General features: G+C 38.7%; 1 protein-coding gene across 1 annotated transcript in view; it reads left to right on the top strand.

Annotated features, from left to right (window-relative positions):
* Positions 1 to 9,449, top strand: part of HPRT1 (hypoxanthine phosphoribosyltransferase 1) — a 65,191-nt gene extending 55,742 nt beyond the window's left edge. The window contains exons 8-9 of the mRNA XM_089657939.1: positions 2,984 to 3,060; positions 4,423 to 9,449. Of these exons, the coding sequence (XP_089514065.1) occupies positions 2,984 to 3,060; positions 4,423 to 4,470 (125 nt within the window). The 3' untranslated portion in view covers positions 4,471 to 9,449. The remainder of the gene's footprint in view (positions 1 to 2,983; positions 3,061 to 4,422) is intronic.
* Positions 9,450 to 13,696: the final 4,247 nt, after the last annotated feature.

Below are 13,696 nucleotides of genomic sequence, written 5' to 3'. Positions count from 1 at the left end.
TTCTGTGAAAAATGCAGCAGGAGACACTTAAATTAGCATTAGGGACATAGTACCTTTTACCCATTTTTTTTTAATCAGAAAAAGTGGCCCAAAATAATAAATTAAAAGAAAAAAAAATTAAAAACTTTGCATATTTCTAGCCATCACCATGACACAAATATAAACATACTGACTATGACCTTTTGATCCTGACACTAACCTTTCAAGGCTTGATCTATTTTATATTCCTATATACTGTGTTTTTACACACTGTTTTTTTTTTTAACCAATTCAATACCGGGCATTTTACCCCCTTCCTGCCCAGGCCATTTTTCAGGTTTCATCGCTGTCACACTTTGGGTACAATGTATGACCGCGCAATTGTCATTCAAACTAAAATTTTATCATTTTCTTCACACAACTAGAACTTATTTAATCACCGCCGGGGTTTTATTTTTTGCTAAATTAACAAAAAAAGACTGAAAATTTTGAAAAAAAAAACATGTTTTTCTTTGTTTCTGTTATAAAAGTTTACAAATAACTGTTCTTAATAAATTTAGGCCAAGATGTGTTCTACTACATGTCTTTGGTGAAAATAACCCAAATTAGGATGTATTTTTTAGTCTGTAGGAAAGTTATAGAGTTCACAAACTATGGTATAGATCTGAATATTGATCAGTCCTGAAGTACTGACAGCCAATCTAATTTCTTGAGGTCCAAGAATGTCAAAACAGTACAGATATCCCCCAAATGACCCCTTTTTGCAAAGTAGACAGTCCGATGTATTTCATAACAGGCATGGCGAGTTTTTTGAAGTTGTATTTTTTTTGTCATTTTTTGGAAAATGAAAAAAATAAAAAAAAAATTCACTTTTTTTTTTTTTACATACTGTCAGTGCAGTACAGCGTCATCATATAACTGGCATGACGGTGATCAGGGACACTGACTGGTTACAGTGTGAAAAAAATATATATATTTTTTTTTTATCTTTGTTATTTTACATTTTTTTATTACTTTTTTTTTTTTTTTTAAGATTTGTTTTTTCATATTTCACTATGTCCAAAGTAGTACAATGTTACCATAGTAACATTGTACTACTTTGGGAAGTGATCAGTATTTTTTTTTTTTTTTTTTACACAATATGCTTATAGCAAAGAATTACTTTGCTATAAGCAAGCATTTACCTGAATGACATCGATTCATTCAGGGGTTGTTGTTTTTGTTTTTGTTTTTTTTGTGATTAGCTGTGACCATTCACAGCTAGACACTAGTATACAATGGATGGCATGAATGAAGCCATCCATTGTATACAACTGTCATGTGACCTGCTGTGATTGGTCACAGCAGGTCACATGGTACCGGCAACGGAGCCGATACTCAGATCTGTCATCGGCCGTGTCCGAGGTACACGGCCGGTGACAGATTGCGCGGCTCTGCAAGCGTGCGAACTGCGCATGTGCGGGAGTATGCCATATGGCGGCCTCCCGGAAAGCCAGTGCATTTTTCCGGATGCCATATGGCTATTGGCCAGGCGTCAAATGGTTAAACTGAGGCAGACTTTACTGACTGATAGCCAACCACAGGCTATGACAGCGATCGTAAGCTGTTCCTCCAAGCTACCAATCATTATTGAGAGACCAGGAGCTGTCTGACAGCATGGGCTGAATGCTGAGAGTATGCTGAGAGTGTGCTTCTAGCACAAATGCAGGTTGTGGCACTGTTCCTCAGAACAATGCCTGCTTCTGCAATGCCACAATGTATGTGATATGCCAGAAGAAACAGCTGAAAGCAAATATTTTTCATTTTCAATAGGAAAAGGTTAGAGTCGCTGCCAGTTTTATTTGTTTTTGCTATCTCTGGTGGCAGCTCAGAATTTTGGATTTACTCTCACTTTCACTCCCAGCAATACTGGCAATCAAGACAGTTGGAGAGCAGTGAATCTCCCTAACAGGAATGCAGACAGCAATAAAAACCGGACAATGATTCTAACCAAATCTGAAAAAACGTTTTGATTTTAATCATGCTTTAAGTCCAGAACTAGAAGCCCGTTTCCTCACTGAGCATTCACATTTTACAAAATGCTTAAAGATTTATTGCTCATTTTCATGGTCATCATTGTCATACAGTTTGCTGAATGTCTTAGATGTAAAACAATTGTTTCTAATAGCACCCCTTACACCAACCAGCATGACACAGTAAGATTCATTCGAACATTTCTACATGCTGCCTTTTGGGTTGTTGACATTGTTTTTCCCATTCAATTAGTTTCATGGAATTCTTCAAAAAATATCAGTGTATTTCTACTTTTGCTCTCAGGAGCCAAACTGGGATAATGCCCATTTTATTTCTGTTAAATGTTTTCATTCACATAGCACAACTAAAAATATTAAGATATTTTACCATTGCTGCTTCACATGCTCTTTTCTGAAAACTTCAGGACTGAAAAATCCTACTTGGTTCTCTTTTGTATGTATTATGTTTTAACACAGTCTGTCCTAACAATTTTACTATGCAGCACCAGAGACAATTTACCTGTAATGAAGTGTTGTCACATGTCTATTCTGTGAATGGAGGATGGGCAGATGAATGACAGGCTCTGCCTCCTCCAATCAAAAAATAGTTTGCATTCTGGTAAAGAATACTGCAAGTTCTATGAATGGAGGAGGCAGGTGAGTGCCACAACTCTTTTTACTCTTGCAGTGAGTGATTTTTAACTCCAGCAGTGCTAGAAGATCAGCACTGTGGGGAGAACATTTCTAAACTATGAGAAGCCAGCCAGACATGAGACATTCTTCGGCACAGGTAAGTTATGTCAGTGGTGCTTCATAGCAAAAAGAATTTAACTAGACCAAACCAACCAATATGGAAGGATCCCTTATGGGTGAACATACACCCTAAATGATATCTATTGCTTCTAAAACAAATTGTAGATCCAATTACTAATAAAACCAGGCAAGCAGTTTCTTGTTGGCTATCTCTTTTGTAAAATGTTTTCTCTTTTTAGTTGTAGGATTTGAAGTGCCAGACAAGTTTGTTGTGGGCTATGCTCTAGACTACAATGAATATTTTAGAGATTTGAATGTAAGTGTTTAACACAGCATGCATTGATTTTACAGCATATAATATACCTATGTGACTTCTGTTTTTACATGTTTTGGTCAGGTGCAACTATTTGAAACTGACAACATTTTGACAGTTCATATTGTATACGTTTCAGTTAGTTTGTCTAGTTTTGTAGTTTGGTTATCTTTACAACAGCTGATCTCATTTCTGCTTCAACTAAAACAATTCAGAAAATACAACTAAAATGGCATTTTAGTCAAAGGACTGATACTAAATCGAAATTTGACTTCAAAATTAACATTGGTTATATATCACAATGGCTAAATCTATGTCTGAAGTGCATGTTCAAACCTTAAAGTGGTTGTAAAGGGTCAAGGTTTTTTTTTACCTTCATGCATTCTGTGCAGGAAGGTAAAAAACCTTCTCTGTGCGGCTTCCCCCCAGCCCCCCCTCTCGATCCAGCAATGTGCATTGGAGTCTCGGCTATCCTGGTACTCTCTCTCCTTATTGGCTGAGACAGAAGAGGAAGCCATTGGCTCCCACTGCTGTCAATCACAGCCAGTGAGCAAATGAGAAGAGAGAGGGGGCAGGCCAAGCTGTGGCTCCATGTGTGAATGGACACGCTAAGCAGCGGGTGCCCCATAGCAAGCTGCTTGCTGTGGGAGCACCCGACAGGAGGGAGGGGCCAGGAGTGCCGGTGGGGGACCCTAGAAGAGGAAGATCTGGGTTGCTCTGTGCAAAACCACTGCACGTGTGTGTGTGTGTGTGTGTGTGTGTGTGTGTATTAAGTCTTTAGAACTACTTTAGATTTTTACTCCAGGAGTATATAATGAGTTTGGAAATTATATTGAAATGCTTAAATAATGCATTACAATTTAACATTATTTGATTTTAGTTGACTAAATTGTACTGGAGTTTTTAGTTGACTGAAATATGACTAAAATACAGTTAAACCTAAAATGGCATTTTAGTCAAAAGACTATAACTAACGCTAAATTTGCCTTCAAAATTAACACTGCTCCTAGTGTTTGGGTTTGTAGATACATTGGGTCCTTTGTGATTTGAAAGCTTTTTAATGATGTGATGGTTTTTATAATGACTAAAGCATTTTGTAATGGTGCATTTAGTTGGGCGTCAACCTGTGGTATATTTTTTCAAGATGTGGTATTTACAACCCTCTTGCTGCATGTGAGTAGGCAGGCTGAGTAAGCACAGCAGCTTTTTTGGATTTTGTTCTACGTTAATGGCAAAAGTGAAAATAATGTAAATATAAACATTTTTCAGCAATGTAAACCATTTAATAAGGCTGCCACTAAGAAAAGGCTATCAATATGTTTTACTTTTTACACACTGAATAACCTTTTGTGTCTTGTGTTTCAGCATATCTGTGTGATTAGCGAAGATGGAAAGGAGAAGTATAAGGCATAAAAGGATATGCAAATGGTTGCTCAGTCGTTGGCTCCTGTGCTGCTAAGGCTGCAGTGGATATATCTGCCTTCATGCTACCTGGACTCATTCACTTCACATATTAGACTCCTTCCTGCATGAATGCATCACACCCATGTCAGTTCTTTCTGCTTCACAGACTATGGAGGACACTCCATGGTATAACGAACTGTCTATATTTATAGATCACACAAGACTTTTATTTGAGTTATGTTGGCATGCTCTCTGACCTTTCCCCAGAAGTTAAGTCGTGTACATTGATAGCACGTAAAGGACTTGCAAAGGATTGAAGAGTGTTAATAGTTTATCTACTGGAGTGTGTGGTAGTCGTTTCTAAAGCTGTCCTGAAATATGGCCGAACAGCTTGTGTTTTGTGGATACCCACACACAGTTACGTTTGACTTAAGGCAGGTTTTGGTAACACTGGCTGAAGACCATATTTCATTGATTAAAACACCGGTCTCTGACGAAGCCATTGAAAGCCCCATTTGAATATAGCAGTGTAACTTGCAGTGAGCTAGCTTCATTGTTCCCCAGACATATATCCTGCATGTCTGTTTTTGCCATTAAAGGTATACCTGAAGGCAAAACAATTTTTTTTTAATTTTTTTTTTTTTTTGTGGGGTGGAGGAACTAGAGTACCTGTAAGATTTTTAGTTCTGGTGACAACCAGGGATTCCCTCGCTTTGGAGGGATTTCTTCTCACTTTCTGTTTTGGCTATGGGGCAGGAAGTGAAGGGAAATCTCCCCAATGGGACATATTTGTCAAGAAACTGACACGGGTTATAATACTATCCAGAATGAAGTAAAGTTATGCCTTTTTGTTCTATTTTAACAGCTATTGTGTGGGGTTGTTTTTGGGGGAAAATGTGCAGTGTTCTTGTTATGAATGTTTATACATGTAAAATGCAGGAAAAACACACCACACCTCTCATGCAGAAGTCTGACTAGTCTTAGCCGTGAGAGGCTTTGATAAATTTCCCTTATCTGGCGGTATGTCGTTATGTTGAGGAGCGTGATCCAGTAGTTGGTTATCCAAACCCTTTGCCCACACATTGAAACCTGAAGTGTTGCAGATTCATCAGTTCCCAAGTTAAATATTTGTATTTGGCCATAGCAGAACAACTGGATTATGAGTAGTTAAAATGAAATGGTTGCAATTGGACTGCGGGGTGGTTTGTGGCATTCAGTAGTTGATAGTTTTTAATCAAATATTAATCAGCATAGAAAATGGACCTGACCAATAAATATATTGATATTAATCTAGTTACAGTGGGGCAAATAATTATTTGATCCCCTGCAGTTTTTGTAAGTTTGCCCACTTACAAAGGAATGAAATGTCTATAATTTTTATCATTTCTGGATTTTAAATAAGAGACAGAATATCAACCATAAATCCCCAAAAAACACATGATACAAATGTTAGAAATTTAGTTGCAGTTCGGTAGGTTAAAATAAGTATTTGACCCCAAGCAAAACATAACACTACTTGGTGGAGAAACCCTTGTTGGTAAGCACAGAGGTAAGGCATTTCCTGTAGTTGGTTACCAGGTCTGCACACATCTCAGGAGGGATTTTGGTCCATTCTTCTTTACAGATCTTCTCTAAATCCTTAAGGCTTCTGATCTGTCGCTTGGCAACAAGTTTCAGCTCCCTCCATTAATTCTTTATAGGATTAAGGTCTAGAGACTGGCTAAGCCACCCCATGACCTTAATGTGCTTCTTCTTGTGCCACTCCTTTGTTGCCTTGGGTCATTGTAATGCTGGAAGACCCATCCACGACCCATCTTCAGTGTTCTGGCTGAAGGTTCTCATCCAAGATTTTACAAATATGGCCTCGTCCATTCGCCCCTCAATGTGGCAAAGATACAGCCCCAAAGCATGTTTCCACCTCCGTGCTTGACTGTAGTGATGGTGCTCTTGGAGTCATAGTCAGCATTTTTCTTCCTCCAAACACAGCGAGTCGATTTAATGCCAAAGAGCTCAATTTTGATCTCACCTAACTACAGCACTTTCTCCCAATCGTTCTCTGAATCATTTAGATGTTCATTGGCCAACTTCAGCCGGGCCTGTACATGTGCTTTCTTGAGGAGGGGGACCTTGTGGGCGCTGCAGGATTTCAATCCATGGCCGCTATTGTTTTACCAATGGTTTGTTTGGTGACTGTCGTCCCAACTGTCTTGAGAAAGCTGCTCCCATGTAGTTCTGGGCTGATCCTTCATTTTATTTCATGATCATCCTTACCCCATGAGGCAACATTTTGTATGGATCTCCAGAACGTGGACGATTGATGGTTATTTTGTATTTCTTCCATTTGCGAATAATCGCTCCAACAGTAGTTTCCTTCTCACCAAGCTGCTTGCTGATTGTCTTGTAGCCTATTCCAGCCATGTGCAGGTCTATGATCTTGTCCCTGACATCCTTTACCAGCTCTTTGGTCTTGCTCATGATGGTGAGGTTTGAATGGAAGAAAGAGATTCTGTGGACAGGTGGCTTTTATACACATAATGAGTTGGCATTAGGAGCATCTTCTTAAATTGGCAGGACTAATCTGTACCCCATGAGCACAAAGCCAGTCTGTAGGAGCCAGAATTATTGTTGGTTGGTAGGGGATTAAATACTTATTTTACTCACTGAACTGCAACTCAATTTATAACATTTGTATCATGTTTTTTCTGGATTTTTGGTTGATATTCTGTCTCTCATTTAAAATATATCTATTATAAAAATTATAGACCCTTCATTTCTTTGTAAGTAGACAAACTTACAAAATCTGTAGGGGATCACATAATTATTTTTCCCACTGTATGTACATCAGCTTTAGAATTGTGCAGCTTTGGGGCCCGTTCATAACATAGCTTGCTGAATGCTTTCAGACCCGTTGTGTTTTTAAAAGACACTCTTTCAGCTTAATGGGAAAACCTGTTCATGGTAACAGACCCGATTGAAAACAAATTTAGTGCATTTTACCTGCATTAGAAAACTTATAAAAATGCATGACAATAATAATTCCTGCTGATCAGTTTTTAGGTTTGAAGAAAGGGAGTATCTGTCGTCTTCACACACAGAACGATTATATTTAGCGGACTTTGAAATTATAAAAAAAAGAATTGAGTCTCTGGAAAGTTTTTTTAAATATTGTCTCAAGTATGGGATAGAGAGGACTCAATGAATCGGTATGCAGCACTGTGGTCTGGCAGAGGTACAGGTCGTCCATCTGCTGTCAGAACAATATTGAGACCTGCTGAACGTCACTCAGTATTCATAGAAAACCTTGTATGTTTTCGATGATTGCAAGGCTTCCACTGATTGGCTGAGAGGTGGGCGGATGATGTCACAATATATCTCAGCCAATTGGTGGAAGCTATGTATTCAGTGACAAAATACAAGGCTTCCTGTGAATGGCTGAGCAAGTGGTCCACCTGAATCAGTTTTGATCCAGTAGCATACAGTAAGTTCTGCACCACTGTCGGAAATGGCATTCATACTGCATACAGTTTTATACAGCACATGCACTGGCCGCAGCAGTTAGTGAAGGAAAGAGTTTGAGTCGGCTTGGCCCAAACAAACCTGGAGTTAGGCTTTAGGAGTTTAAATACGCATCTGATCCAACCAAGTGAAGTCAGAAAAGAAAAAATGTTTTCCTAAGCTGATGTTGAACTACTATCCTCCAGTATAGTGTGGTACTTATTCTGTATTTATAAAGATGCAAAGTTATCTATACTGTGTAGTTGAGTTTTGAAAAGTAATAGTGTTTATGATGTGGCTTGTGGCAGCTGCTAAATGTAGTATCGATGTTTCAGTTTATTACATCGAATACTTTCAGGTGTATTTCAGATGTATTTATTATATTAAAGATGTATCTATAACTAACCCTTCCTTTTTTGTCAGAGAGCAGAGGGGTCAATATATTGTACGGTTGTTATTATGTCCCCACTGGGTAAATTCACCTTTCTATTTGTACTGGTGACCATTGTCAAGGGAACAAAAATGGAGAATCCCAAATGTTACCCAGGTGGTAAGGGGAAATTGATCAACTTGGGTACAACCAGCCTGTCGGATTTTACGTGATTATTGCTAGTGGCTATTATAGCCACTAGCATTAATCACTGTGTTCTCCCGGCGGGGACAGCTCAACATTTCCCACTCACCCCTGGGAGATCACAAAGGCAGGAGGGATTCAGTCAGTCAGTGTTGATGGAGAATTCGAGATATTTTCTTTCCTGCAACCCGTAGTTGCAGGAAAGAAATTCGCTCCATCTATGGATGGCTTTAGGGGGATTTCCTGTCGCTGAATAAAGAATTTTCATCACAGGAAGTAAGGAGACAGACTTAGGAATAAAAACTTGACTGGTTTTAACCATTCCCTACACTGTCCAAAACAAAAGAGAATATTTTGCCCAGAGCCTGCATGCATCCCACCACTCTAGATTGTCCTTTGCAAGTCCCACTGGGGTTGATTTACTAAAAGTGAAGAGTGCAAAATCTGGTGCAGATGTGCATGGTAGCCAATCCGCTTCTAAGTTCAGCTTGTTCAATTCAGCTTTGACAAAAAAAGCTGGAATTTGATTGCTTTATATGCAGAGCTACACCAGATTTTGCAGTCTGCAATTTTAGTAAATCACCCCCACTGTTTCTTGACTGAAGGGTGGGGAGGGTTGAGAGGGGTTTTGTTTTGGTGCAGATCTGAAGTAAATAACTGATGACTTTCTTAGCAACTCTTTAGTTAAAATTATTATAAACCTCCTTTTAGATGTATCTTCTTTTTTTTTTTAAGTGTTTAATTTATTTTTTTTATATAGAAAGATTTTAGTTTTCTGCTTTTTTGAAGCATACAAAATGGCAGAACTCTGCTTATTTCTGTATGTTAAAGGTCAGTAGTGGACAACTTGCCCAGCAGCTGAAATTTAATATCAAAACACCTTCAAGTAAATAAAGAAAAATTGCCATTATTTATAAAATGTTGACTTTTCTGTTCATTTTCTATAGGAAATTTTATTTATGCAAAAAAGGAACGCTTTTGAAACCTACTTCCTAAGTATATGAAACCGACATTTAGCCTGACCATTGTTTGCGTGATCTTACAAATGCTGATAGACTATAAAGGCATTGTGAATTATTAGGTGGTGCTGCATGGTTTGTCATGATTCAATGTTTTTTCTTCATTTCATTATTGTAGAATACATTGTTTAAAAGAACATATAACAGGGATTTGTAAATCCAGATCTCATGGGCAATCAGATGCTGATACCTAGCAAAGTCAAGCACAGTGTGAATCACTGAGGCTGTTTGTCAGAAAATGCAAGCACTAAAATAAAAAATACAATCAAACCAACATAATATTTCATAATATATACATCCCAAAAAAATACATTGTTCCCACATAACATCTTTGTAGCTATGATCCATACCTATTTTATAAAAATGCCCTTCTAAACATTGTAATCACTTATGGGTTATAGTTTGGGAGTTCAGTGAGGCACGTTAGTCTATTTAAAAACAGACAATCAACACTGCTTTTACAATTCTATTGCATAGGTCAAAAGTGGTCCACTTTTGGCAGATGGCCATATAATGCATCTTGTGCACTCCAGTTGCTAGGCTCCCAAACAGATGTAGTTACTTATTACAATTAATGCTTAGGGGAGCAATCTGAGTGGCAGACAATTGGTGCAGAAGTCAGCCATTATACTATGGACAATCCCTTGTGGCTGCCAACCCCTGTACACAATACACTGATTTGCTAACACAGCTGTGTGTATGTTCCATGTGACATGTAGAGAACTGCCCCTGGCTATATGCATAGAGCTTGCCATAGCAACAGCTGCTCATGTAGGGCAGGAATAAAAGAACAGCAGTGTTCTAGTTGTTGCTCAACCTCAACTTTTTCCAGGCCTCTCTGTAGCATAACACTTGTTAGAATATTTAATTTTATGATTTGAAAGGTCTAAGTGCTGCGTTTGTGTAAATGTGTTTTTTGTAATTGCTTACATGGAATACACATACAGCTACATGAGATGATTGTATGATTGCTGTGCACATGTATTTAGACATGAATATGCAGAGGAAACATAGATACCACCTTGATTTTGATTGTCCTCTTTAACAGGAAAAAAAAGTTAACCCTGCTGTTGCTGCTCTCCTTCTAAGATGCTAGTTTCCTCCCTGTTGTGCTGGTTACAAAAGTTGGAACAATGTCCTTGTCTGCATATATGCAGTTTTAGCATAGTAAGCAACTAGCACTTTCTAAATGAGAGCTATATGGTCCATATTAAAGGGTATTTTCACATTTGCAGCCATATTTGGATAATACCTACCTTTTATTAGTTACATGTCCCTATTTACCCCATTTATATAGCAAAACATAAAAAAAATTCAAATTGCATCTTATCTGTTTTTAGATGCTCTTATCTGGAACTTCCAGCAAGGAAACATTCTACTTAGTGCCCATTGATAAGGCAGGGGCGGAGAAGCTGTGTTTCACCAAAATTAACCCTGGCTGGAGGCAGATATCACATCAGTCGCAATAGCTTTGAATATACTCTGCCTTAAATCTAGTACACATGATCATTTTGAAAGCGGAATTTTTTGCACAATTTTCTGATCGCATGATAATCTGACTGTTGGTACACAGCTTTCATCTGAAATTATTTGAAGGGACAAGAATGAAAATTTTTCTCGTGTGATTTTTGTTTAATCAGTACAGTTTTCATCAGAAAATACAATACAATACAATACAAATGCAATACATTACATCACTTCCAAATGTTTGTGTCATACAAGAATTTTCGTAACCTCTTCACTTTTGATATGAGACTAGCATGCAAAAAAGACAATCATTCATCTGATATTCTCATCATGTGTATGGGGCTTTAACTACTTCCATACAGGGCACTTTTCTACCTAGCCCAATTTTCAGCTTTCAGTGCTGTTGCACTTTGACAATTTGTGCAGTCATGCAACACTGTACCCATATGACATTTTTATCTTTTTTTTTTTTTTACACAAATAGAGCTTTCTTTTGGTATAAATTAATCACCATTGGGTTTTTTTTTATTTTTTGTACTATCAACAAAAAAAAGACTGAAAATTAAAAAAAAAAGTTTTTTTCTTTGTTTCAATTATAAAATTTTGCAAATAAGTCATAAGTAATAAGACCCAACATCTAAGTAGCACCTTCATGCGTTCCAGAAGCATAAAAGGGGCATAAATTGCACACCTAAATTTCCTGACTACCCATCAGTTTTGAAAGCCCTGAAGCACCAGGATGATGGAAACCCCAAAAAAAGACCCCATTTTGGAAAGCAAACCTCCCAAGGTATATTTTACCAGGCATAATGAGTCTTTTCAACATGTTATTTTTTTCCAAAAGTTTAGAAAATGTGGATAGAAAAATTAAAACTTTTTTTTTCTACAGAAAGTTGTCAATTTATAAGATATTTCTAACATACAGCATGTCCATTCTAAGAATTTGACCCCAAAATGCTTTTTGCTACTCCTGAGTAGGGCGATACCACGTGTGTGAGACTTTTCCACAGCCTGGCCACATACAGAGACCCAACATCCAAGTAGCACCTTCACGTGTTCCAGGAGCATGAAAGGGACATAGATTACTCATCTAATTTCTTGACTACCTATCACAGTTTTGAAGGCCCTGGAGCACCATGACGGTGGAAACCCCCACAAAATGACCTCCATTTTGGAAAGCAAACATCCCAAGGTATATTTTTTATCATGCATAAAGAGTGTCTTGACCTTGTAATTTTTATTCCAAGTTTTTGGAAAATGTGGAAAGAAAATTGTTTTTTTTTTTTTTTTGCACAAAGTTGTCAATTTATAAGATATTTCTTCTCTACTCAAATACATTTTGCTACTCCTCCTGAACTTGACAATACCGCATGTGAGACTTTCACAGCCTAGCTGAAGAAAGGATAAACAAAAGATTACTTGTGGTTTTAGTAGAGCAGTTGCCCGCAGAGGAGAGCATTGGACCAGGAAGCAGGCAGCAGCCACAGGAATCTCCCAGGCAGCAGGCAGGAATATGGTGGTTTAACAAGCCAGGGTCAGAACAGGCAGCAGGCAGTAACATAGTCCATAAAATGTATTGGGTCAGTACAGGCAGCAGCCACAAATATGGTCAGCACAGCCAAAATATTGGTCCAGGCAACAGGCAGGAACATGGTCTGAAAAAACTTCGGTCTGTACAGGCAGCAAGAGGAGATATGGTCAGCACAGCCAAAGTATTGGTCCAGGCAACAGGCAGGAACATGGTCCTTACGTCCTGGGTCAATACAGGCAGCGATATGATCAGCACAGCCAAAGTATTGGACCAGCAGGCAGGAACATCAGGCGTAGGGCCTTGGTCAGGTAGGACTGGGGAACGAGTAGAGGCTTTGTCTCTCCCCCCCTTCCCCCCCCCCCCAATCTCTTTGAAGCCTCCAGACAAACAGACCCTGTTACGGGAATTGCAAAACCCGGAGAAGACCAAAAACTGTTTACTCTGAAGTCCCCCAAGTATGTGAGACTCCCTGTGTTATCTTGAATCCCAGTACTACAGTAGCAGGGCAAAAGATCAATCCAAGCGGCAGGCAAAAAAATTGTCGATTTAACAGGCCGAGGTCAGTCCAGGAAGAAGGCATAAACCTGGTTGATAATCCAGACGGCAGGCAGAAGCATAGTTGATAAACAGGACAGGGCCAATTCAGGTGGAAGGCAGAAATGTGGTTTAGAAACAATCCAGACGGCAGGCAGAGGCATTGTCTGTAACCAGGCCAGGGTCAATTAAGGTGGAAGGCAGAGGCATGGTCAATCAAGACAGCAGGCAAAAGATAAGCACATATGATAAAAATGGGGAAATTGCAGGCTGGTAAAAATATGGGGAACTAATATTTTACTAACGTGTGATAACATCGGAAGCGGTCTCCGATGCAGAGGCCTGATTGGGAGGGACATTGGGGACAATGCAAACTGATGTCTCTCCTAACTCCCCCTCTGTTGCATACCCTACATTTTTTGTTTTGGGTGTCTTCTTCCAGTTTCTGATGGTGGAATATTCTCAGGGAAATGAAGTCTGCTGTCACAAACGGAGCAAATGCTTTGTGGTGGAGATCATTGCTAATAGATTAGGGCACTGACGACATCTATAAATTTGAGGAAGGTGGTAGGTCTTTGACTTTTGATAGGCGATGTATGCATTAAAAATGGTCAT

The sequence above is a fragment of the Staurois parvus genome, unplaced genomic scaffold, assembly GCF_062004578.1.
Source record: "Staurois parvus isolate SC_StPar_1 unplaced genomic scaffold, SC_StPar_1.0 ptg001045l, whole genome shotgun sequence".
In the NCBI taxonomy this organism is placed as follows: Eukaryota; Metazoa; Chordata; class Amphibia; order Anura; family Ranidae; genus Staurois; species Staurois parvus.
The sequence above is the reverse complement of the archived record's forward strand: the minus strand, read 5'-3'. Positions and strand labels throughout refer to the sequence as shown.